The sequence below is a fragment of the Hydra viridissima genome, unplaced genomic scaffold, assembly GCF_058129835.1.
Source record: "Hydra viridissima isolate aposymbiotic clone 2 unplaced genomic scaffold, HvirCarnegie_v1 scaffold_10, whole genome shotgun sequence".
NCBI classification, from domain to species: Eukaryota; Metazoa; Cnidaria; class Hydrozoa; order Anthoathecata; family Hydridae; genus Hydra; species Hydra viridissima.
The window spans coordinates 6,791,739-6,807,092 of record NW_028324309.1 but is presented as its reverse complement, the minus strand read 5'-3'; the positions used below and the strand labels follow the sequence as shown (position 1 = coordinate 6,807,092).

At 29.3% G+C, this 15,354-nt stretch overlaps 2 protein-coding genes and 1 pseudogene across 6 annotated transcripts; all 3 read right to left on the bottom strand.

Annotated features, from left to right (window-relative positions):
• Positions 1-342: 342 nt before the first annotated feature.
• Positions 343-8,517, bottom strand: LOC145192166 (uncharacterized). Of its 5 annotated transcripts, XM_090065664.1 has the most exons (4): positions 3,705-4,462; positions 2,886-3,044; positions 2,569-2,765; positions 2,234-2,375 (listed from the first exon to the last, which is right to left on the bottom strand). In XM_090065664.1, the coding sequence occupies exons 1-4, from the start codon at positions 3,705-3,707 to the stop codon at positions 2,357-2,359; spliced, it is 378 nt and encodes a 125-aa protein (XP_089921790.1). In that variant the 5' UTR covers positions 3,708-4,462; the 3' UTR covers positions 2,234-2,356. The 5 variants fall into 5 exon arrangements, with proteins under 5 accessions (XP_089921788.1, XP_089921789.1, XP_089921787.1 ...); XM_090065662.1 differs by lacking the exons at positions 2,234-2,375; positions 2,569-2,765; positions 2,886-3,044; positions 3,705-4,462 and adding exons at positions 343-469; positions 796-1,187; positions 7,967-8,371; XM_090065663.1 differs by lacking the exons at positions 2,569-2,765; positions 2,886-3,044; positions 3,705-4,462 and adding exons at positions 666-1,187; positions 8,420-8,517.
• A 968-nt stretch (positions 8,518-9,485) lies between these two features.
• Positions 9,486-10,740, bottom strand: LOC149882900 (uncharacterized; annotated as a pseudogene).
• A 1,358-nt stretch (positions 10,741-12,098) lies between these two features.
• Positions 12,099-13,811, bottom strand: LOC149882899 (uncharacterized). Its single transcript, XM_090100779.1, has one exon. The coding sequence runs from the start codon at positions 13,567-13,569 to the stop codon at positions 12,718-12,720; it is 852 nt and encodes a 283-aa protein (XP_089956905.1). The 5' UTR covers positions 13,570-13,811; the 3' UTR covers positions 12,099-12,717.
• Positions 13,812-15,354: the final 1,543 nt, after the last annotated feature.

Below are 15,354 nucleotides of genomic sequence, written 5' to 3'. Positions count from 1 at the left end.
AAGACCAGTAGCTACTGGCCGAGATCGTAAATTTAAAACACGAAGTCTTCTTCTTATGGTATCTTGGCTCTCAGCAGTTCCATGAACCTCAGCAAGTTGCATTTGGAGATTTCGTGCAGTTGTGAACTGTTTTCTCAGCGTTTGAAGCATTAAAAATTGGTCCCCCTCGGCATAGTTAGCTCGTGGTCTCCCTTGGCCAAGTCGTCTAGCGTGATCGTTGGATCTCTACAAACCTTTGTAGAACCCTACCGACTGTTGTATGAGACACTCCAAATCTTCTACCAAGTTGGTGATTTGTTAATTCTTCATTGGAAAAAGAAACAAGTGCAGCAAATTCATCATGACTTAAATTTTGTCTAAAACGCTGCATTGCGAAAAGACGTGTTCAAATGACAGTTATCCTTTCTACACGGTGCACAGTGGAAAATAAAGGTGTGTTTCGGACCAAAAATCGATAACTTTTTTGTTACTAAAAATAGAGATTTGAAAATTTGCACAAATGTAAAGTAGTATATGACGCTTCTAATGAAATACTTTTTGTAGGAATTTTTTGTAATACAATATTAAAAATAAATAAATAAAAATCAAAAACTTCAAAATTGGCAGTTTGTTAACTTACACTTTAACATAGTACTTTATAAATGTATGAAAATACCTTAAAATTATTAGAAACGATGAAAAGTACATAAAATGCTTACCTACTAATTATAGAAATATTTAAAACAGTTTTTAAACAACAATTTTTAAATAGTTGTTTTTATGAAATAATGTATTGGTATGTTAAAGGTACTATACCACAACTACATAAGGACTTTTAGTTCCTGAAATCAGTTCGTTGACTTTCAAAAGCTGCAGAATATCTTCATCAAGTTCTTGCACATTTTTGTTATACGGTTTTCTAATGCTGGTGATGTACGGATCGGAAGTGTACAGAAGAGTATGAAATACATCCTCATTTGTAACTGATGAAGAACATTTTCTGGCATGATGAAGGCGAAATTTTTTATAATCCTTATTACAGGATTCTTGCGCATCTTCTGAAAGTTGACCGATAGGAAGTACTGCAAAATTCGTTATGATATTTTCTCCGTGAAGTAAGATTTTGTGTACTGAAGATGGCATATAGTACCGTCCGTAATTGGTCACATAGATTCTGGCAGTTTCTACAGCATAACTACCAAAACTTCCTAGAAAGTTTTATAAAAAATTCCTAGAAAGTTTTATAAAAAATTAACTTTTAAAGTGTTGAAAGAATTCCTAGAAAGTTTTATAAAAAATTAACTTTTAAAGTGATGAAGCGAACAGGTTTGAAATGAACATCCGCAAAAATAATGAACAGTAGGGCTTTCAAAACTTTTATTTTTACATAAAATTATATGAAATTCCTGCATTATAGTAATGATTGACTATTAAACTATTAAATAAAATTGAAATATAATGACAGTAGCAACATTAGTAAAAAACATTTATGATATGCTATTGCTCTACAATTTTCCACTGTGCGGTGGTTTGGTAGCGCTATGTTATTGTACGCATGCGCAAACTTTACGGAAAAAAAAATCAACTCTTTCAAAATGGTTACGGCCCTTAGCAACGAAAAATTTTTCTCTGGAAACCAAGTAATTGCATATTCTCCAATATAAATAAGTTTTTTTGTTGCTGTATTAATTTTAATTAGTTTAACGATAACCCGGTTGTGTACTAAAACACTTAAAGCAAGAGAAGGAACATCTAAACGTTCGTTAACATTTGTTGTTGAGAAAGATGGCTGGTTAACTATACGTGATTTGTTTATATTTTTTAGACCCTACGCTCTAGGTTTTTAATCGTGGAAATCTAACCATATTTCTTGAAAAAGTTTGAGGAGACCTTCTATTTATTTCTTATACCTGTTCTTAGAGTTCAATTTTTTTAATGGACAAAAAAGGCACTTTTCTGAATTACCTTATTGACCATTATAGCTACATTTTGTTTGCCTTTTCTAGAGACAAATAATAGAAAAAAGGAAATATATATTATTAAGAAATGTAAAATGCTGTTCCCAAAAGTGTTTTTAACTATGAAAATTTTCGTTTTTTCTTTCTTTTTCATGATTCTGAATTTAATGCCCTACTTTTAGGATTAGTTTTCTGATAGTAAAATTTTTGGATGCTTTTTAACCGCTTTGTTGGGCAAGGGATAGATTGATAAATACGCTTTAAAATTTTGAACTCAAGATAAATTGATTCTTCACCTTTTTCGCCATGCAATCCAAAGCCAGCACCCCATTTTTTCAAAAATGGAATAGCGTGATCTTCCAGCATGTGTAACTTTCGAGGTAATAAAGCCTTAGGCCAAGTTGTGCAATAAAAATGCATCAGTTCAACAATATTTTTCTAAAGAAAATGTGATAGCAACATCAATCATGTTGTACTTTTAATCCCAGCTTTACAAGTTAAATCATCATAACTGTATTGTTGTAGTTTCAGTATACTCTTCAACCTCAATAACAATAAACAAAATAAATTTCTAAAGCGCTTTGAGAAATTCATTATAAACAGAAAGAAAAAGAAAAAAATCAAATAAAACTTATTAAGTTCATTTAATATTTCTGTTGTCATCGTATTTTTTGAGTAGAATATGGTATAGCATGCAGAAAATTTATGAAAATGTAGTTTATGTTTTGTAATGATTTCGACTGCTATCTTGTATAGACTTTTCCCAGAGAATCCTTCATCATAAACAAGCTTTGAAATAGAATTACATAACTTTAGCATAGAGTTTTTCTAAAAAAGATAAATGTCTCTTTAAAAGATATATTGCATGATTTTATATTACTTGTTATTATTGCTATTAACAATAATGTCTCAGATTTGGAATACACTAATTTATAAAAGAAATGGAACCTGAAGCATTTTATGCACATGATTTCCAATAAAACTTTTTCCATGGTATGCTTGTCGCTCAACTTTCAGTTTTTGCAATATAGCTTCAATCTGTTGTGTGCATGGTCCCTCACCTTTCTTCAGCATAGATTCAAGCTCCAGAGTATTACATTGTTTTGTCTATAGAAGTGTTATAATTGCTTTTAAATTAAGATTAGTTAAACACAAGGAAACTCACATTTGTCTTGACTGTTTCAGAGAGATTTTATTTTGTTTTCTTTCAGAGTTTTTCAACTTTGAACAAGGATATCTTTTTAACTACTTGGAGATTATACCTAAAATATTTGCACACTGGTTATCAGGTCACTTTCGAGGGGTTTGACCAAAATAAGGATTTAACAGTTTGCTGTTCTTGAGATAATGATATTGACAGCTTTTACAACAAAATTAAACACCATTATTGAAAATGCCACCATTTTGCATCTATAAATGCTTTGATGATGATTCTGATCAAATCTCTTTATCAACATGTTAACCTTTTTGCAAAAGTTTAGACTCAAACTATGACTAGTTAAGAAATTATTGTCTAAAAATGCAGTTAAAATTGCATATTAATTGCTGACTCTGCATGTTTATGGGCACATTAACAGTTTTTTATTTATTTATACTGAAAGTGTTTTCATTGTGCATGTATTTAATCAAATATTGCACTGAAAATCATAGGATTAACAGTTTTAGTTTTTATAGGCCAGTACCACTTTAAAGCAGAACAATAATTCTATGAAAAACAGAACTTAACATTATCATGTTGTCAATGCCTTATTTTAAAAAAATGCTTACCATTTCCTTTTTACTTTTCTTTAGAAAATCAAGTTGAGGGAAGTAAGTTGACTTAATATTTTCCACATTATCAGAATTATTTAACTAGCCATTTCCATTGCAATATTCACCAGCTGTATTTGTTCATCAAGATTAAAAATAGAACTTTGAAGGTCTGACAGTTGTTTTTGCTTTAATATAAATTCATGATATTTTTCAGAACAGATGCTGCTATTAATTTTTAATACTTCTTCTAATACCATTAAAATATCCAATTTTATGGGCTTCTTCTACAAACATGTTGAAATATTTAAGATAAGTCCAAATAACTATGTGTAGAGTTGGTATAGAAACCTAGATATAAATGTATGTGTATGAGTTATGATTTTAAAAAACTAAATCAACTTTTAGTGACATTGTACAGCAAATCAATTATCACTAGTTAAAATTGAGTTAAATGAGAGAAATGATTTTAACTGATCTAGAGTTACCTTCAAAATTGGTTCTGTAATGACTTTATTGAAACTTTTTGCATCTTTCTTGAGATCCTCATTTTACATAAATCTTTGATAATTGGTTTGAAGACTTTCAAGAGTGAAACATTTCTATTTCTGTACTTTCTATTTACTAAGTTTCATGTCAAAAAAATACTATAAGTTATTCAAATTAAATTCACCTTTTAATGTTGAATTTCTTTTATAATAACTCATCTTAAGCTCCTGAAATACAATAAAGTGCACAAAGAAACTCAAATCAACTAAATATTGTAATGTTGTTATCCCTAGATATGTAAAACCTTCATATATGTATTTTTTGAAATCAGTAAGACCACTACATATATACATATATATATCTACATATAAATATGTATATATGTAGTGATAAAATAAGGTTTATGTAATATGTACACAAAGATGTACATATTACATAAACCTTATTTTAATGCTGTAAGCTACACTAGCAGTGTTAAAACTTGCTTTAATGTAAGAGTATAGCATATGTTATTTGCAAATTGACATATGCTACATTTGCTAAACTAATTTTTTTTCTAAAGATTTTACTTTTTGCTTAGGTAACTTTAGACCTTTCTAGTGGATCAAGATGTGTGTTGATGGATCTTTTACATAACTCTAAGGTGCTAGATTTATTTCAAACTTTCCATTCTCTTCTTTGTAAAAGGTGAAAGGAGTATTTTCAACCACATTTTCATCTTCAGACCAGGTTTCAGCAACTATTTAGAGAATAAGAATTTATAAACAACGCTAGCTCCATGAATCGTGGCACTTGTACATTGTTTAGAACCAGTCAAAACCAGTCCAATATTGTCATCACTTGTAAGCCATCAACATAAAGTAAAAAAATTTAATGCTCAGTAAAACTTGCTCTGTAATGTTGTATACAGATTAAATTTCAGTATTTAAAAAAAAATCTGGAAATTCTATGATTAGATTTTATTTTATTTTAACTTTAAAATTCTCAGTTTTTACCTTTATCGACAGCTGCTTTTTCGGTTCTTAATATTTGCGCGCAATTAAATTTCAAAGTTTTTTTAAGAAATGTGTATACTTTGCTTATTATAGGAACTATCCCAATTTACATTTTTTTAAGAAGATTTTTATTTGTAAAATTATTTGAGAAAACGTTAGGATTGCCACTATTGATAAATCATAAATTTTTTTCATGTTTACATCGCTTTCGATTTCTATTTCTAGAGCATGCGCATAATAACATAGTGCTGTTTCGCTTTACGTAAACAACCGTGTCTACTGTTAAAACAATTTAAAAGCAATACATACTTTTCTTTTAGAAGTGAGGCTTAATTACAGCAAAACATGCTACTTATGAAAAACTGCTATAATTTGGAAATGAAATATGGGAAACGGAATAAACCTACTAAAGGCCTAATAATAAACATTATAATCATGTTTGTAATTGATAAATCCAGGAAAAACACACAATTTATCAAAGTAAGTCAAAATTTATAATTGGTGCATTAATTTTGCAGTTTAAGTGTATATATACAGTGTATTTGTTAAGTAACGCAAAAAAAAAAAAAAAAATAGAAAATATCTCAAACATTTTATTAAAAAATATATACAATAAAATTTCATAATTATTGGAGGTTTTATTTTATATGTACAATAATACCCTTATCAACTTGCATAACCAATTCACATTGATAAAGAATGTTGGTCACAGAAGCCAATAGTTCATCCTATGATACTTCAGATATGACCTCTAAAACCCTTCTCTTAAATTCATTAATGTTTTGGACACTGCCTCTTCGATAAACCCTTGATTTAATCACATCCTGGAAATTAAAATCTAAAGGATAAAGATCTGGTGATCTGGCAGGTCAATTATAATCAAATCCGCGACCGATGACACATTCATGGAAGTGCTCCTTTAGCACTTCTCTAGCAGACAAGGACTAATGAGGAGGTGCACCATCGTGCTGAAAGACTCTTGAGGATAATTTACGTTTTTCATGCAATTGTGGCAGAATGTGAGTCTCTAGCATGTCTATATAATTTTCTCCTGTTACAGTATCCTTAAAGAAAAATGGTTGCAAAAAAATTAGACTGTAAAACCCAACTAAACACAAATTTTTTCTGCATGGAGCATCTTTGGTAATGTTTTAGAAGGTTTTTCATCACTCCAAATTACACAATTGTGTCTGTGAACATGACTGTCCCTGTAAAAATATGCTTCATCACACATTGGTTATTTTTGATTGTTTTTCTCCCACTTGCTAAGATTTATGAGATTTTAAAAAATTATTTATTATGCGGATGTAACGAAAACACTTTTACTCTATCTGTTTTAAGCATTCAAGTTTTAAGGAGTCTTAAGCATTCAAATAAGTCCATAGATTGAGGTAATAATTTTTGGGTTGAAGAAGAACTGAGGGTTGGAACATGCCAACCCAGATGAACTAAAGAAATAATTAATGGTATTCATAGTGAAAAATCTTTTGGTGGAGATGAAATGAATGATATTGTTGAGAGGTATTGGTTGGTCCAATGATAGATGGCTACCTAAAAGAAATTGGTAAAGCATTTCTTCGTAAACTAGCAAAAGGAAAGATGACTGGTTTAGCTCTTTCAGTTTCATTGTTTATTCCATGGGGAGATATGAAAAATATAGTAACTCTGATAAAAGTGTATGGCTGTGCTTGTAGCATGCTACAGACACACAATAACAAAAAAAAAACTCCTGATAAAAAGCTAAAAAAGCTTTTGATCCTTGTCGATTTGATGGAACAAATTTTTTGGCAAATAGGATGTTTCACAAAGTTAATCAGGAAGGAAAGCAAAATAAACGCTTAGCATTTAATGGTAGCGCAGAGATTGTAATAACTGAAAACACTCCAATTCAATTTGAATACTCACACATCACACATTATATAAGATTAAGCTTTTACATTCAAAGATACACTGCAGATTATTTTGTTGTTGATACTTCATTACAAGCGTTAAGGAATCAATAATTTGTGAACTTTAAATATATAAAATATATATATATAATTTATATACTATACATACATATTTATATATATACATATATATATATATTTATATACATATATATATAAATATTTTAAAACTTTAAAATCAATTTAATATATTAATATTAAGTTGATTTTAAATTTAAATGTTTATAAGACAAAAAGTTGTAAAATAAATGTTTTAAATATATGACAAGAAAAGGTTATCAACAAGTTTGTTTTTAATTTGTAAATCCATAGACACTCCAAGTTCATTAAAACAAACTTTTAACATCTCTAGTTTATTTTTAATAACTTATAGCATTAAAATTGAAACATCTTTAGATTTTTTTAATAATTTTATTATATCTCTAGTTTATTTGTAATATGTAAATTACTTAACTAAAAAAGTTAGTTATTTATTATTGTTAGTAAAAACAACCATCTTTTTTATTTCAAATCAATCCAATTAAATCGAATGCTGATCTCTTGGAAGGGGCATTTGATATTGAATATAACAAACAGAACCCTAATATACATTTAACTAGTTGTTGCCCTGTAAACTACAGGTCTGGTAGGTCTAATCAGTAAAATCACATGTTGTATGCACTGTAGAAAATCCCTTGTTCCACTGCTGTTAGCTTAAACAGTAACTTAAAAATAAGCTAAGACCTAAATATTTGAACTCAAGGGACAATTGTATTTAACATACATTGATATATAATAACTTATGTGTGTGCCGACACCATGTCAGAGGTAAAAACAGAATAAAAATATACATATAATGATCGCATACCTATTTGTATATATAGGTTCATTAACTCTGCCTTGTTTCCACTAGTACTTTTACTGCGTAATCTTAATTCATTCTTTAATTGTTTTAAAGAAAGTTCTCTAGGAATAATATCGATATTTTGATTTTGTGCGTGTGATGTTAAGTGTTGTAAAAGTTTGTTATTGTCAACAATTTGTTCAATGCAAACTTGACATTGGTATGGTTTTAAAATAGCCAAAATGTCTTCAGTGAATTCACCTTTTTTGACACATTGCATTAATGGAACTGCAAATATGCAACAATCACAAATTTGCTCTGTTACAAGTTGTCATGAACAATGGTATATTGATTCACTATCTAAGTTAGCTGGTACTCTTGATTTGTAGTGTGAGTGATAAGATATGTTCATATGAAAATGATAAGGAAGATAAAAGTTTCTAACAAAACTAGATCTCATCAGCTGATGCCATTTACCTTGTTCATCACAAGAAACTGATCGATTACTATTATTTTTCAGTTGTCGCTTTAAAGACGAATGTTTTGATTCTTGATTAACTGTTTCTAAATCTGAAAAAATTTAGTTTAATAAAACAATTATCATCAAATTGTGCAAAAGTTATTTATTTATTATTCAAATAAATAATAATTTTTTCTAATACCAAAATTGCTTTCCCGACCCTACAACATAAACTATTTTTATTTTTTTGCATCGAATCATATAATAACACCGACAATAATATATTTTGAAATTCATAATGGTTTCTAGGTCATCGATAAAACAACTAACAAACTCTTAGATAGCCTTCATCCATGATTAATCATATGATCTGAAAATTCCTCTATAGATTCCTAATATGTACATCTACAATTCCAGTTTACAACATATATCTTAAGGGATGCCGTAAATAAATTTGTATCCATATAACTTTTAACTAGCAGACTTTATAAAAAAACAAATGATATATGTTCGAACTTTATTTTCTATTTAACGAAGTATACTAACAATACTATTATATAACCCTATTTTAATGCTAAAGATTATACTCTTGCAATTTTTCGAAAAAATTTATCATTTGCGGACGTTTTGGATCAAGTTTCGATAAATTATGGTATTTCTTTAAAAAAGCATTTGGGAGAAAATAGAGACTGGAATTACCGAAAAACGGTTCCTTCTGTTAATTTCGGTTCCTAATTTGATAAGGAACCGATAACTTCGGTTCTTTTCGATTCCTTATTTTAGGCAAGATTCGAAATTTCGGTAAATTTCGATTCCTTATTTTAAGAAAGAATCGAAATAACGGTAAATTTCGATTCCGATTCTGATAAAGAACCGATAACTTCGGTTCTTTTCGACTCCTAATTTTAAGCAATAATCGAAATTACCGTAAATTTTGGTTCCAATTTCGGTTCTTAGCAGGAAATATCGCAAAAAATCGAAAATGCTACAAAGAATTGAAATTGTTACTAAGAATTGAAAAACTTGAATTTTTTTTAATTTTTATTTTCAAAAATACAGTTGAAATACAGTTGAAAAATACAGTTATTCTAAATCAGTATCAGTGAGATCAGTGACACTGTCCTTGCTGCCCTTGCGACTACCACTAGCACTGCTATAAGCTACGCTAGTAGAACTATCACTAGCTTCAGTATTAAATAAATCTTTAGATGCATCATATATAGGGTTTTTTTTCATTGGTGATTTTTTCATTGGTGATTCAAGTACAAGTTTCCTTTTTTTAGCTCTTTGTAGTAGACTTTGAGACTGTGATTCATTTGGTTTCAAAAAACTTTTCATTTTTGTCTGTTTGGTTGATTGGGTTTGTGTAGATGGAGATGGTTGAGGTTGAGTCTGAGAAGGTGATGGTAGAGGTTGAGTCTGTGAAGTTGATGGTAGAGGTTGATCTTGAGAGGTGGATGGTAGAGGTTGATCTTGAGAGGTGGATGGTAGAGGTTGAGACTGATAGCCTGGTTCACCAGGGCATTTTTTGTCCCAGGACCTTATTTTTGATTTGACTAGTGGAAAGTTTTCTTTTATGAACATTATTTTTTGAAAGGTCTCTGGCTTCATATTGTGTCTTTTATCACTAATAATATTTCCTCCTAATGAAAATAGCCTTTCTGAAGAGCATGAAGTCACTGGTGGACACAAGTACTTCCTTGCCATAGCAGCTAGTAATGGCAGTTCCTTTTGATTGACCTTCCACCATTCCAAAACCTTCACATCCTTAGCTGGCTTTTGCATAGACAAGTACCTCTTAAATTCCATCTAAAAAAAAAATTTGAATTTGAATTTACCGCAAAGAATCGAAAAAATATTTATAAGTATCGGAAATATTTATAAGAATCGAAATTATTATTAATAAAAATGAATATCTACCTTTAGAGGAGGCTCTGATGGTCCTGCCAAAGTTGGTGCATCATTTCCATCATTTTCCATGGCCATTCTCTAAAAATCATCCATATCTTCATCTAAGTTTGGCTGTGCAGAAGGTAATGAAGCCTCATAAGCCTCATTGTATTCTCTGGTAGTTGGATGATTGTCTACCAGTTGGTCTATTATTCCATCTAAATGATCTTTGTTGCCCTTGATTAATGTGATAGAATAACCTCTATAAAATGGATCAAACACACTTGCAAGATTAAAGTCATTAACTTCAGTGCCTTTATCTGGAATCCTAGTTTCCAAGTATTCTATAAACCTGGTCATTGCATCTTTAGCAATTCTTGAACCTGGAAAAGAAAAAAAAATATAAATAATCTAAATTGCATAATTTGTTGATAATTATTCGAAAGAATCGTAAATATAAAGTAAATCTTTACTTAATATTAACTTAAATTGCAAAAATTCTGAAAATATTAAAAAGAATCGAAATTACCGAAAAAATTGAAAAAACATTACTTACCCTAAATGTTTACTCATTCCTGATGTACTTCCATGGCAGCAAGTTAACACTGCTTGACATTGATTACAACTTGATTTATAAGTTTTCTTTTTGGTGACAGAATTCACTGTCACTTCTGGTAGTTTGGTAAAGTAATTCCAAATTGCATTATTAACTTGAGACATTGTTGTAAATTGTAATGTTGTTGTTGTTTGTAAGAGTTGTTTGTGAAACAATAAATTGTAACTGATTAGATTTTCACAAAACCCCACTATTTATACTGGTAAAGGGGAATCCCTTAGGGGAGGTAAATTAAATTTGAATGAATTTGAATTTAATTTCGCATGCCATTATTAAAACGTAATTGTAATAAAAACGATTCTTTACAATAAAAACGATTTTTTAATTAATAATTGAAATTTACCGTTTTTATTACAAAGAATCGAAATATCCGAAATAATTGAAAATATTGAAAAGAATCGAAAATATTGGTTATAACGGAAGTATATTATTAAAAAAAAGGTGAGTAATCAATTTACGGTTCTTTTCGATTCCTATTCTGATAAAGAACCGAAACCTTCGATTCCTTTCGATTCCCCGAAAAATACCGAAGAACCGAAGAACCGAAGAACCGTTTTTCGGGAACTTCAGTCCTTAGGAGAAAAACAGTAGGGTAAACTGACCTATATCTGGCCACATCGTTCTTATTGTTTAAAAATAAAAATTCATTTAATGTTACATGAATAAATAAATTTACATATAAATAGGAATATTTAGGGATGGATATAATTCAGAAAAATTTTTAACAAAATCAAACTTGATATGTTTAAGCATCAGTTTTTCAGATGCTAGCTAAAAGACTTATTTCTGGCCGCTGAGACTTAATTCTGGCCGCTTCTTACTTAATTCTGGCCATCGGCTAGATTTAGGCATAATTTCTTTTCTAAATTACATGTTTTTAAACAGAAAAAAATTCAATTGAAAGAAGACACATTACATAAGCAAGAAACTGGAACACCAAAATTCAAGTTAAAACAAAAACAACAAAATAAAAACAAAAGAATAATATATTGTTAATTTTTTTTTTCCTACAGTTTGGAAGTTTTATGTTTTTTTTCCTCCTGTTTTTTTCTCTTTAACATAACATTTTCTTCTCTTTTTTTTTCTTTGATTATTTTTTTTTTGAACTTCTTCATGTTTGTTATCCAGTACTTCTTGAGATGTGAGCAAAAAATAATTTGGTTTCAATGCAGTTTTGGTTTTTTTAATGATTTGAGTGGGATATGTTAAAACATCAGAATCTGGATCTCCTGGAAAGGATTGATTTTTAAATGGAAAATTTTGATAAACACTTGAAGCTGTTATTTCTATTTCGTTCATGGCAACACTCTGAGTTTTGATATTATCTGTAACTATACTTTTTATTGGGGATGGATTAGGAATAGCGTATGTGTGGTCAAAATTTAACATTAAAGAATGCGTTGTTGCTAAAGATGTTGAAATAAAAAACTCAACATCTTCTTCAATTGATTCAATTGATCAATATTGCATTCTGTTGTTTCACAATGGTCATTAGATACTTGAGGTAGGTTGCCTAAAATTTTCAACAGATTCTCATTATTTTGATAACTGGGTTCTACGTATAAAGAATTAGGCATGTAAGCTTCAGATGGAATTATATTTGGATTGTATGGATAAATTCCACAAGCTTGAAAACCAGATATAATATTATTTGGGGTAACAGATTCGTTCCAAGCCTGCTTCATTAATCCACAAAAACTTATTCTTGAAACTAGTGTCCCAGGAAAATTACAAATCAAATTTTCACATGCTTTTCTGTAAGCTTTCTTGAGTGGACCAAGTACTGATCAATCACAAGGCTGAAGCCAGTTAGAAGTGTGAGCTGGCAAAGTTGTGTGAGTCATGGCCGTCTAAAATAAGTAATTGAGGTCTGTCAGAACCAATTTTTGGAAGAAATGATTTGGTAAACCAGAGAAATGCAATTCCCTGCTTAGTCCATCCACTATCAGAAACACAAGCTATAACAGTGATTGTTTCCCGATTACCTGATGTACGACTATGTAGGTACTTTACTCCTTTTTTAACAATTATTTTCCCAGGGCGATAATCAAACTGGATTCCAGTCTCATCAATATTCCATATATTCTGTGGTTTACTAATTAAATTATTTTCCATTAATACATTTTTAAGAATAGAAAAGTATGTTGAAACTTTACAAGCATTCATACACTGATGTCTAACAGCAGCTGTAACTTCTGGTTGACGTAAAGTTATCTGTTTGTGCCTTTTGCACATCCCACGCCACCATTTTTCAGAAGGTGTTCCATTTTTGAATGATTTATTATGCTTTGCAGCAAAGTTTTCAGCATATTTTAGAAACTGAGATTGGCCAAATCCTATTCCTAATGCTGCACAATTGCATGCAAAATCAACTATTTTATTTTCTTCTTCATCATTTAGAAGGGTGGGATGACCAGGCTTGGCTCCCAATTCTGTTTTTCCAGAAAGTCTAACCTGCAGAGAACATCTTGGAACACCAAAAGCTTTACATGGTGCATGCTGTGAAGATCCATTTTTTACAGCTTCAATAGCTGATATCATAGCTGCATCACTCCATAAACAGTGTTTTTCACGTTTACTTCTGAACAGTTCTTCATTTTTTTTAGAATCTATTAGTCTATATAAATTTTTTCTTATTTTAACTTTCTTAATTTTTTCCATTCTAATAAGAAATTTCAGAGTTCTATAAAAAACATAAATATTAAACTATAAGATAGTTATTAATATTTAACAAATGTTCTTGCATATAAGTGCACATAGCCATAATATATGTAGATGCGTATCTATAACATTCATTATCATACAACAAAATTAAAATATTATTATGCAAAAAAGCATTTAATCAAGACCATGGTCATGTATCAAGGCCTATATATAGAATTTTATTTATAAAATGGTATTTGTAATGTAATGTTATAAAAATATGTTATTAATCTACTTAAAATAAAATTTATAGTTATAAATAATACTATGTTTATAAAGAATACAAAGTTAAGTTTGGATTACTTTTAAACATTACATAGGCTATATACATAATACAATGCAATATAGATACATTTGTGTCTATACAAACTGACACATGTACATATAACATATAATAATTGCATAACTATATACATGATCATTAATACACATTAAATACCATAGTCTTCAAAATTACACAAACAAACACACACATATCTATGAAAGTGTGTCATTTTTAAAGTTATAATAGTAGGAATAATCTTTGGCCAGATATAGGACATTCGGTAGAAAATATATTACAATTTTATATATAGAAATTCACATATAAATAGAATTTATGCACATTATTCAAAACTAGCAAAATTACATATACAGTTTTAATAACATTACATTCTAATATTACTTTCAATTCAAGCGATTTACAAACGCAATGATGTTTGAATGTCATTATCAAAACTTTGAAAATATCAAAGATCGAGTTTACGGACGCAAGAAATTTATCAAATATTTCCAGCATGTTTTCAAAGCATCAGCATTTCTATATATTTTCTTAACTGCACATTTAAAAATTAAAAACTTAAAATATCATGTTTTATTTCATAACAGACCAATAAACTATTACATTAAAGCATTTTGAGCTTCTGAAAATTGGCCAGAATTAGGACGCGGCCAGATATAGGTCAGTTTACCCTAAAAAATGACCGCTGTGTCACAGAAAATAAGAAACCTTTATGTTACTTTATATAATTCACATAAAGGTTTCTTATTTTGTGTTTTACTTTTTATAGGATAAGTTATAGCTGTTTTTTAAATTCTTTGTTTTAAAAACTTTCAAAAATTCCAACACACCAGAAGTTCTAAATGTTATAAATGGTGTCTACAAATGTATACCCAACTACTGAAAAAGAAGATTTAGATCTGGGGAACAACTTAACCTGCCAGTCACTCTGGTCCACAATTGTTAAAACTTTATCTATCTAAAAATAAGTTTTTGTTTCTACTTTCCTATTATTCTAAATGATTTGCATAGTTGGAAAATAGCTTTAAAAAATAAAGTTTTTTGAGGTTAAGGTAGGGAGTTTAGGCAATTTTTATAGCCAATCAAAATCTTTTTTATTTAAAATGCATTGGATTCCTTAATATATTTTATTTTCAAAATGGTTTCAACCACTTCTGTAGCTTATTTGGTTCCAAAGATATTCGTGTTTTAATATTTTCAATTCATATACATTTTATGAAATATTTCCTTAAAGTATCTCGTTAAACTTTTGGCACCAAAAAAAAACTTTTTGTCTTTTTTTTTTTCTTGCGTAAAAAGTTGCGTTAACAATAAAATATCTAAAGACGGGGGAAATTTATAAAATCTCCACTTAGAAAACAAAAAACCCACCCTATTAGACTACCAAAAAAAAAAAAAAAACTGTTTGACATAATAAATAAATAGTTGCAGAATCTATTTTTATGTGGGGACGAAAGAATTAG

Excerpts from the sequence above, each read along its gene's own strand:
- LOC149882899 (XM_090100779.1), bottom strand. The coding sequence starts at position 13,569 with ATGGAAAAAATTAAGAAAGTTAAAATAAGAAAAAATTTATATAGACTA.
- LOC145192166 (XM_090065661.1), bottom strand. The coding sequence starts at position 8,222 with ATGCAATGTGTCAAAAAAGGTGAATTCACTGAAGACATTTTGGCTATT. Across the intron at positions 1,188-7,966 it reads GAACCTATATATACAAATAG|GAAGTTTTGGTAGTTATGCT; the intron begins GTATGCGATCAT and ends AAAACTTTCTAG.